The 10,783-nt window shown below is 34.1% G+C and overlaps 1 protein-coding gene across 4 annotated transcripts; it reads right to left on the bottom strand.

Annotated features, from left to right (window-relative positions):
- Positions 1 to 708: 708 nt before the first annotated feature.
- PPDPFL (pancreatic progenitor cell differentiation and proliferation factor like) lies at positions 709 to 9,237 on the bottom strand. 4 transcript variants are annotated; one of them, XR_006505720.1, is made up of 6 exons: positions 9,126 to 9,237; positions 8,706 to 8,807; positions 6,162 to 6,239; positions 5,956 to 6,055; positions 4,255 to 4,557; positions 709 to 954 (listed from the first exon to the last, which is right to left on the bottom strand). XR_006505720.1 is itself a non-coding variant. In XM_044666335.1 (5 exons), the coding sequence occupies exons 2-5, from the start codon at positions 8,758 to 8,760 to the stop codon at positions 4,545 to 4,547; spliced, it is 246 nt and encodes an 81-aa protein (XP_044522270.1). In that variant the 5' UTR covers positions 8,761 to 8,807; positions 9,126 to 9,237; the 3' UTR covers positions 2,699 to 4,544. The 4 variants fall into 4 exon arrangements, 1 of the variants encoding a protein (XP_044522270.1); XR_006505719.1 differs by having other exon boundaries at positions 3,991 to 4,557; XR_006505717.1 differs by having other exon boundaries at positions 3,538 to 4,557.
- Positions 9,238 to 10,783: the final 1,546 nt, after the last annotated feature.

The raw sequence follows: 10,783 nt of genomic DNA on the forward strand, positions 1-10,783 counted from the left end.
GCTTATTTCCTTTCTCTCCCCCAATAACTTTATTAAAACAAATCTAACAAAATTAATAGTTCAAGATAATAGAGGATTGCCTATATTTATCTTTTAAGTGGTTGCCAGAAATGCAGTTCATTTTTTAAAGTTACATAGATTAGAGATCACAGTGGAAGGAGTGAGAAGATTGTGAGTGAATGTTGTGTCAGAGGAGGTCAGATTGAAAAGGATATGAATAAAGGAGGAGACAATTAGGGCTGGAAAATTGAATTTGACAATTCAAAAGTCCTAGATTGGAAATAATTTGATGTGATGGAATATACTGTGCTAATTATTTAAAGATGAATTCAAGCAGTTCTCATAATAATCAGGAGGTCAGGGACCTGGTAGAGAGATGGGGCAGGCCTGTATTTGAGCCACAGGGAAATGAGCTGAATGAGGCTGTAACTTCTCATGATATGGAGGTTCTAGTTAGGAACACCAATCTTTGAATTCTCTTTAGGAGCTGGGGTTGAGGTGGAAAGCAGCTCTGGCCTGTGGAGATAATCAGCAAAGAATTGTGATAGGACAGGGACTCCCTTGATGCTCTTTTGCTCACTCCGCTATGCTGGTCTGATCTTCAGATTGAGAAATATTTCTCTGAAGGATTGGAATGAATTACCTACTGGAGGGTTACCTGGTATTATGGTTATTAACAAGTAGAGATTGCTCTTCTCACAATTAAAATTTTCTCCAGAAAAAAAAAGGTATATTTAATGATTTTCTAACCTGCTACATTACTGTATCTACACAAGACCTTCAATGACTGGAGTCCAGGAAGCTCTGAAGGAGGTTTTTAGACTGGAGTTTCCCAAATTAAACCATAACATGTGACAATGAGGATGAAGAAAAAACTCAAATTTTGTCATTGTTCTGTATAAAGTCGTTGCCTCTGAGCGAGTTGGGAAATGAAATGATGGAAGAAGAGGATCACTGCCAAGAAAGAGAAGAAGGATTAGCATCATTTTAAAAATAAATAGTTCCATATCACTTGCTATGTGAAATGGGCAAATGAGAAATTTGAACTCAAATCTAATAACTCTTATTTGATCTTTAGGGTATTTAACATCAGACAAACATAACTTATTACTAGTTAATTACATCTTTCTTTGAATGGTAATAAAACTTCAAACACTGGGTTGTCTTTTTTCTTTACATGTTACAAGTATTCTAAGAAATTTAAGAGAGATATGTGGCTGTGTAAGATATCTAATTTCACATTCTTTTGTTGAAGGTAGTTTGCAAGATGTATAACTAGAGAAATACCTCTAGAATCTAGCCCTATCTCTCCAAAGGAGAAACTTGTACCTTGCTGGGAGTAAGAGAATTAAGATGGACACTTGATCTTTCTTTCTTCTATATCTAAGATATCTTCTATATGTTCAACTAGAATTATACATTTCTTGCCCCTCCTTTCCAGTATCTTTGGTCTAGGAGTAGGATTTTTAGAGTTCAGAAACATTCTCAAATTGCTGGCCTTTAGCCTTTACTCTCTAGCATAACTCCTTTCTACCAAAAACTTGTTATATCAAAACTCATCTCAAATGGCAGAAAGTGAGTAGACTCATTTATCTAATTCAACAGGAAATAGAAATTAATTAATTCATACAGATTAGAATATTCTAGAAAATACAAATGAATGAATGAACTCTTTAAAGGGAAAAATAAGATCTCATCTTATCTAGGCAAAAGACTCAATTCTCACCCAAAAAAGAAAATCTCTCAGGGATATTTTTGCAGAAGCAATCTGGACATCTGGGGCATGTTCATGAGCCAGCTCCTCCTATATTCCTTTTTTTTTTTTTTCTAAAACCCTTACCTTCTGTCTCAGAAGCAAAACGGAGTGTTGGTTCTGAGGCAGAAGCTGGGTAAGGGGTAGGCAATTGGGGTTAAATGTCTTGCCCAGGATCACAACACTAGGAAGTGTCTGAGGACAGATTTGAACCCAGGATTCTTTATACACTGAGCCACCTAGCTGCCCCTTCCCCTATATTCTGGTAGCTGCCAAACTTTTTTTCCAATTAGGAAGATCTGGAAACTTGGGTGTCTTTCCAAGTTCTGGCACCAATTCAAAAAGATAGGCAGGATGACTTTCATATTCTCTCCACTATGCACAATAGATATTCTATATTGTTGAACTAAATTGAGAGCTACCTAAATTCCTTTTTTTAATTCCTTTTTTTCAAAACCAGTCCCATGTGTATCATTCAATCTACAAGAATGAAACCCAGAAAATAATACCCATAATCTGTTGCTTCTTTGCTACAGATAAGTTCTTATGAGAGTTCTGTTTATACAATAAATAGTTGTAGAATACACAATTAAATGAACTCTATGAACACTCTAACTTAACTCAAGACATTATTTTCACGTGCAATCAATGTTATATCTCCCACTCCCCCTTCTTCCCAAGAATTAAGAAACACAATGGTAAAATGGATAGAGTACTGGACTTTGATTCAGGAAGACTTGGGTTTAAATTCTATTTGCTCTAAAACCCAGTACAAGTCATTTGTTCTCTCTGTTCCTTAGTTTCCTTCTCTATAAAAGATTAGTTAAACTTGATGGCTTCTATGATTCTTTTCAGTTCTACATCTATTAGCCCAAGAACTTCCTAAAGTATTGATCATATTTGGATATGCTTAAATTTTTACCTTTGTGAAAATAGACACAAAAATGTGATCAGGAAATTATTTTAATTATAAAGAATTGTATAATTTCACAATGAAGAATTTAATATATAAAAACAGTATTATGTATCATGCATACACAATTACAAAATGTTTTATTCTGCAAGAATTTGAAAACATTATACAAAGGCATAGAAATGAATGTTTAAGAAACAACTTTAAAATTAGCAAATGAAGGTAAAGAGTGGGCTCCACATGATTTCTACATGATTAACAGATAACTCAGAAAGTATTCTGACAGCATTTCTCTAAGCATATATACTAAATAGCAAAAACAAAAACAAAAAACTCATCAGGTTAATTTAATTTTTTTCTAAAACTCCTACTCACAAGAATTAATTTCAATTGTAAAAACAAAAGCAATTAACTAAGAAAAATCTTTCTACTGTCCTACAACATAAGGCACAATTACTATTAATCTTTATGTTAGACAAAAAGAAAGCGAGGTTAGGATTGCCTAAGAAGGGCCTCTGTCTTTAAGAATGCACTAACACATGCAAGGTAAAGTAGAAATTCCTCGCAATTATCCAAAAGATTCAAGACAAAAGTACAAATCTCTTTCATTTATCTAGTTCTCAGGCAAAAACAAACAAACAAAATCAGCAAAAACCTAAATTAATGGGTCATTCAGCAAGCGTTTATTAAATACCTACTATATGCCAGGTATTGCACTAGCTTCTAGCATTACAGATAAAAGCTAAAGTCTCTGCCTTTAATGTAGTCTGCAGTCTAAAGGGGAAAAAACAACATGCATAAATATATATATGTATAGATAGATAGATATAGATATATAGAACACACACACATAACGCAGATACAAGCTAACCTTGTAGGGGAAAGCACTAAGCAGCAGCGAGCGGGCCAGGAAAGATCTCATGCAAAAGGTGGTCCTTTAAGTGAAGAGCCTTGAAGGAAACCAAAAATTCCATGAGGCAGAGACTGGGAAAGAGAGCATTCAAAGCATGGGGAACAGCCATTGCATATGGGATGATAGACTCAATTTTCTCCCTCACTTAGTGATAGGCAAATGACATTCACTCTGTGGAAGCAGAAATGAATGATTTAGCCTATGAATTTGGTCACGATAGATAGCCACTTTGGATATCACTATCCCGTGGCTAAAATGAAATGACTACCTCAATTTGCCTCAACTAGACAGATTTGGTAATAGACAAAGGCACGATTGTATTTATTCCTGACCATGTTTTCTGGAATATGACTATGCAGAAAGATGTACTAATATTACTTGTTTTTAAGTAAAGTTATCTTGATATCTGACCTTCTTTCTGAACTGTTAAAGGTCTTCCAGATGGGTATAATGAGCATTGTTCGAAAAAGTGATTTTATTTCTTGAAACAGGGGCCATTCAAGTTCCTGTAAGATGAACTCTTCAGTCTTAAATTGAAGTAAATTGAGAGGAGTCTTTTTCTTAACATACAATCTAATAACTACAATAACAACAAAATCAACCTAAAAGATAATCATGTAAATAATCCAAAGACAACTTATATGAATTATTATATATGGATATACAAATACATACACGTCTATAATATGCATATTTGAAAAGGCACAGGTCTCAAAAAGTACACTTCTCAAGTAGGATCACTATTCTTCATGTTGCTGATATGTGCAGAGACAGCCTCAGCACGGAATAATATGATGTGAATTATCATTGTATCTTCTAATGCTGCAATCTTCTCTCCTAACCAAGGTTTGAAATAGGTTACTGCCTCACCACCATGGAGCATGGCCATCTGGAATATCATTAATGATTAGGGATATGAATATGTTATTATACTATAGCAGGTAGAGGCAGCTTGATTGTTGGAATCAACTATTATTGCTGTTGAAAGAGAGAGAGAGAGAGAGAGAGAGAGAGAGAGAGAGAGAGAGAGAGAGAGAGAGAGAGAGTTAGTTGAACATATTATAAGAATTTTTAGCAGATTCCAAAGGCAAGATTGTCAGCTGTAAGATGCATAGGCATAATTGGCCTTTAGAATGTTTATATTGAGAGGCAAAAGGGTGGGCTGAGACATTACTTAGCAGAGTCAATAAATATATTTGTTAAGGAGGGAAAAAAGAATGTAGTTTTGCCCTAAATTAACCTGGCTAAACCACAAAGTGACTAATTATTTCTCACATTTCATTAGGAATAAGCAGTGCTCCTAAATGCATGATTAATTCCAACATCCTTTAGGATTTAATATTAGTGTGCTTATTTTTAATGTCCACAAATTAAGAAGATGTTCACAAATTAAGAGAGTCATGAATTTTTATGAGAGAAAAAAAGTATTTTAACAAACTTCATTCCAAAATATAATGTTTCCTTCAATGATGAATATGGGGGGAAACATTATTCTAAGAAGTAATACTTGACTATTTTGCCAACAGAGTTCATGAGACAGAAAGTGATTTTAAAAAACAGCATTAGTCATTTATCCAATGGAATAATTTGTATGTGAATATTTTTGACATGTATGGTTCATTAAAAATGTTTTTAATAAATATAAAGCTCCTTTGCTTGGTCTTATGGTAATAGATATGGCATATTAGTAAGGAGAAATCTATAGAAATGAATAAATGTGATATCCAGTACAAATCTAGAAATTGGCATCTGCCAATGGTTTTTAGTAAAGAATGAAGAAGTCGGTGACACAGGACCTGAGATCAAATCCCAGCTCTTTCACTTAGTACTTATGTGACCTTGGGTATGCCCCTTAACTCCTCTAAGCTTGGATTTTCACATCTGCAAATAAGGGTGCTAGACCATATGACTTCTAAAGCCCCACCAATCTCTAGATCAATGATCCTATGCTTTCTATTCAGCAATTAGATTTTGCTGAAATTAGCTAAGATTTCTAAACTGTCCATTAAGGTGCTGTGGTGGTTGTCATTAGAATTTCACCTTTTGGCCTTTTCCAAAGAATGGCCCTGCCAATGAATCTTGCTTGTGTTTGGAGTTAAGACAATAAAAGGTTACATAATTTTTTTTAAAAAAATAAGAAAATAAAAGGTTAAATAATTTTTTAAAAGGCAATAAAAGTTAAGACGATAAAATATTATCTGGCATCAAAATGAGGTAAGCTTTAGATAACCAGAATGACTATCTGGACACATGAAAATAATAAAGTTTTCATTATATTTTGTTTAGAAACTTAGTTATTGTGAGGTAGTGAGAATAGCATATAGTTTTAGATAGTTGGGAAATTAAGCTAAAAAAAAAAAAAAGCTCAACATCTACCTGTTAGCAACTAGATCTTTCCTTCCTGCATCTGGAAGAACAGGATCTGAGTGAAAAAAGGATTTGAACCACCATGTTGATTCAGCTGCTTCAGGTAAACCTAGAAAAGTAGGTATATGATGCTTAGTGTCTGGAGTTCAGGAATTACACACCAAAATGGGGTGGTGGAAACAATGGCAATGAGTTTGATGAATTAGATTAATTACCTTGGTGGGTTTTCTCTATGTCTGTGAAGTTTATAGCATCAGAGCCAGAGAAGGAATTTACTGAAGAAACACTGGATTCTGAGGGGGAGGGAAATAATTCTATTAGTAATAATAATTATATATCTATATAAAATTATGAAGAAAGTATACATAAAATATTTTAAAAAATTAAGTGCCATACAATTTCATATGTAATCAAATAATATCTGCAGTCAGACTCATCTAACAATCAGAATTTTAGTTCTATCACATTACTGTATAAATAGTAATAGGAATATAATAATAGCATTTATGTAGCACTTACTCTGTGTGGCACTATCCTAGGTACTTTTGACTCATTATCTCATTTGATCCTCAAAGTAACACCATTTTAGAACTGAAGAAATTGAGGCAAACAAAGTTTAATGGATTTGACCATGGTCAAACATCTAATAAGTGTATAAGGCTACATTTTAACTCATTTCTTCCTGATTCTGGTTTCAGCAGACTATCTGCTGTGCTACTTTCTAGACTGCTTTTTTTAAAACCCTTACCTTCTCTCTTGGAATCAATACTGTGTATTGGTTCCAAGGCAGAAGAGCAGTAAGGGCTAGGCAATGGGGGTTAAGTGACTTGCCCAGGGTCACACAGCTAGGAAGTGTCTGACTCCAGATTTGAAACCAGAACTTCCCATCTCTAGGGCTGACTTTCAATCCACTGCAGCCACTCAGCAGCCCCCTCTAGACTGTTTTTCACAGAGGTTTTTGTTTATGTTTTCCAATTTTATAAAACCAGTGAAATTCTCAAACCCAAGAAGTTTGTTGGTTGCATGCTATTTATGAATACAGAAGTGGTCAAAAGGACTGAAAATCCTCTGTTTCTAGCCCAGACTAAGAAACTGTCATATATGAAGTGAGTCACTAAATGTATCCTCAGCATTCATAAGAGAGAATGTCCTTCTTGTATTTACTAAAGCTATTTCTTGGTTTCTTTATAGTTTCTTTCAGATTAACTGACTTCAAAAACTAACCGTTGGAGAGATAATTCAGCATTACAGAGGGAAAGAGGATTAGAATTTGGTATAATAGGAACCCTGAACAGATAAATTCAAAATCACAGAGCTACTGTCACCTCTGAAAATATTCTTTGAATTCAGTGTTCAGGAACACTCACACACACACAAGATTGTGTAAGAAAGCAGTAAGCCTAGAGTTCTAAGTTACCCATAGTACTGGATCATACATCGAAAGCTAGAAAGGACCTTAATGGATAGCTAGTCTAACTCTTCTCATTTTAGAGTGAGAAAACTGAGACTGAGAGATTAATCCACAGTTACATATCAAAGAAGAATGTGAACTTAGACATTTTGACACCAGAAGCAGTATTCTTTCTATTGTATCCCATTAGAATTATTAGTTATATGTTAAAATGTATGTAATATATTTAAAAATTATAGATACATATTATAAATTTATTACAATATATTAAAAGAAAATATTAATATAAACAACATATGAATAAAAATTAAAATATATGCATATAAATTATGAATTCATGTATTAAATATATAAACTGCATATATATACATATTTAGATTATAAACAACTACAAAGAAATCAATAAATAAGAATATATATTAAGTGGCTATTATGTTCTAGGCATTGTATCATGTATTGTAAACACAAACCTATATAGTGTTCTATATTTTTCTATAAAAAATAAATCTAGAATGTTCTACTTTATGGAGCTTATTAAAAGCTAATTAACATGTGTTTGCATATATGTGTATACACACATTTTAATTGCATGAAGATCATTTAGGAATATATGCTATATATGTACATATATTCGCACACATTCATATGTGAACTTGAGTATAAGTACAATTTAGTATAACTACAATAACTACAATACAGATTGATATATACGTTTGAATGAACTTATGTGTAGTAGAGAAGAATGATTAGAAAAATTTGCATTATAGAATTGCATAAATACTTCTATTATGAATAATCCTTTAGCTCATTTTTAAGTAGGACATTTTATATATTAATTATAAATGTAAGTTAATAAATGTATTTTTGAGCCTGTTCCATACCTTGAATTTCTAAAATGCATAAAGTGCAAGTCTTTGAGTATGGGTCTAGTGAACAACTGATGATTTAAGATGAGCATAGATAAGTTTAGAGAACCTCATTAGTAGATTGACTACAAAGTGATGAATGTTTTGGCTGGAGAAACTTTCAAAGACCTTCAACAAAGTCACAGGTTAGCTGTGATTTACCTCAGTAGGTATAGTGTCCAAACTGTAACCCAAGAAGTTGAAATATTGAATTATAGACAAGAACGGTTTGAGTGAAACAGGAAAACTAAATAAAAATACCAAATATCTAATCATTGTTTAAAAAAGATCATAACTCAATTTGCTAATTGTTCTTCCTTGCCATTGACATATATCAGTTTTCTATCTTGAACTGTGGCATATTATGTTATGTACAATATATTCTTCACCCACCAGAGCCTCCAGAGAAATGTCAATCTTATGGATGGGATACATTGACTTACTTCGATAGTACTGATTTTGGGTCAGCAAGCAACCAGCTATGGATACTGAAGCCATAGCTGTATAAGAATCACAGCAGAGGACTATTGTAGCAACTAGTAGACCTAGAACAAAAAAAAAATGTCAGAAAAAAAAGGATTTGTTATTGTTTATCCTTTTTAATGTAATATGTTGCATATATTATAATGATTTAGCAAATTAATAAATATCTAAAAAACAATATTTTAATCAAAACCAATACACAAAGGGTTTCACAAACCATTTTGAACAAAACCAAACTACCAAATGCAACTATTAAGAAAGTATTTCCTGGTGAGTGAGAATGAAAATGTCTGATCATAAACAAATTGTTGTAACAATTCATCATACTTAAATAAACCCAGTAGCGGTAGCACCAATCAGAACCTATTGTATTCTCTCACCTGATTATGTATTTTTTCCAGATCCCAAGTTCCTCAGCAATTTCTCAAAAATTTTCAAGATTCAAAAAAACTTAAATTAACTCTGTCTGCTCTTTGGAGAGCAGACAGACAGCTCTCCATCTACCCATTTGTAGCATAGGGCCTTCCAGCTCTCATTATATTGGGGAGGTCTGGTAGAGTGTAACCTGAGCCTAGGGTGATGGCAAGAAGAATGGCAATCAGCCAGCCAAAGGCAGCTTCCCCACCTGTTCTCTATCCTCTTCTCTGGGCAGACCATGCAAATGTGTTGCCATGCAAAATCCAAACAGGGTTAGGCAATGAAGGAAATGCCTCAGTGCTATTTTTGAATTCTCCTTCTAAAAGGTCAATGGACAGAATAGCCCTGAAGAAATGCTCACACTCATGTTTGTGGTTACATTTCTAGTGAAGGGAATCCATAAATGACAAGAGGGGGGGGAGTGCAAAGACTTAGGAGACAAAAATTAAGGAATGACAGATTTCACAATAATCATTAGGAATTTTTCATTTTTTGAGTTGACATAGATAAGACAGCACAGTAATTGGAGGCATATGCAAATTACATTCAAACAGTATTCAGATCATCATTAAAATAATATTCATGCTTCTCTCCTAATTACAGTAAATCCCATTTACTAATTGCCCTGCTATTCTATAGACTAAATTACACTGTCAGTCAAGCGCTATCTCCTCTGTATCATTTTGTAGAACAAGCAGTGCACTGGGAATTGAGAGTGAGTCCCAAAGTAAGTGTGTGACCTTGGGAGCTAGTCATATTGTACTGAAAAAAACATTGGATTTATTGGTTCAAATCTTGGCTATCCTATTGTATGATCTCTAAAGATTTATTGCTTCTCATTGAGCCTCAGTTTTGAAACCCAAGAATGTTGGATTTGTTTAGTTGACCTTTGCTGTTTTTCGTGTCCTAGATGGCTCCTGTAGGGGGGTAATTATTATGAACACCTGAAAATAATTAATTCAAATAATTGAAGAACCTCCTACATTTCCTTTAGAGGTTATTGAAAAGAAAATTGCATTTTAGAAATCATAAACCAAGAGCAGCAGCCCTCTGAAAACTATCCCTAGACTTCTTGGGGACCTGTGAGTCCCAAGAACTCCTGGATTAGATAACCACTAAGTTCCCTTCTGGCTCTAAATGCTGTGCCTGTTCCTGGACTACAGTTTCCTTTTTGTAAAATTATGGCTGTACTAGATCATTTTCCCTAGAGTCCATTCATCTCCAGTACTTTATAATTTGACAATTCATAAGGCACTATGAATTTCTTTCTCATTGACTCCCATGGGCCGTTGCAACATCACTGCTCTGCCTATTCTCTAGTGAAATCACCCTTAACAGAGATTTTTTTTTCTCTTCTATCTTTAGTGCATGATGGCACAGCTGACAACAATCACTCTGCACAGAGAGAGAGAGAGAGAGAGAGAGAGAGAGAGAGAGAGAGAGAGAGAGAGAGAGAGAGAGAGAGCTTGCTTGAATGATAGCAGGGGTCTCAGCCAGCTAGGGGCTAAGAATAATGATGTGCAGGCAGCAAACCTTTCCATGATGTACCATTCAATTTGTAACTTTCATTTACTATTCGCAGAACAAAGTCACCATGGTTTTCCTGGCCTTTGGGACTCAA

Source organism: Gracilinanus agilis, chromosome 1 (genome assembly GCF_016433145.1).
Source record: "Gracilinanus agilis isolate LMUSP501 chromosome 1, AgileGrace, whole genome shotgun sequence".
Lineage (NCBI taxonomy): Eukaryota > Metazoa > Chordata > Mammalia > Didelphimorphia > Didelphidae > Gracilinanus > Gracilinanus agilis.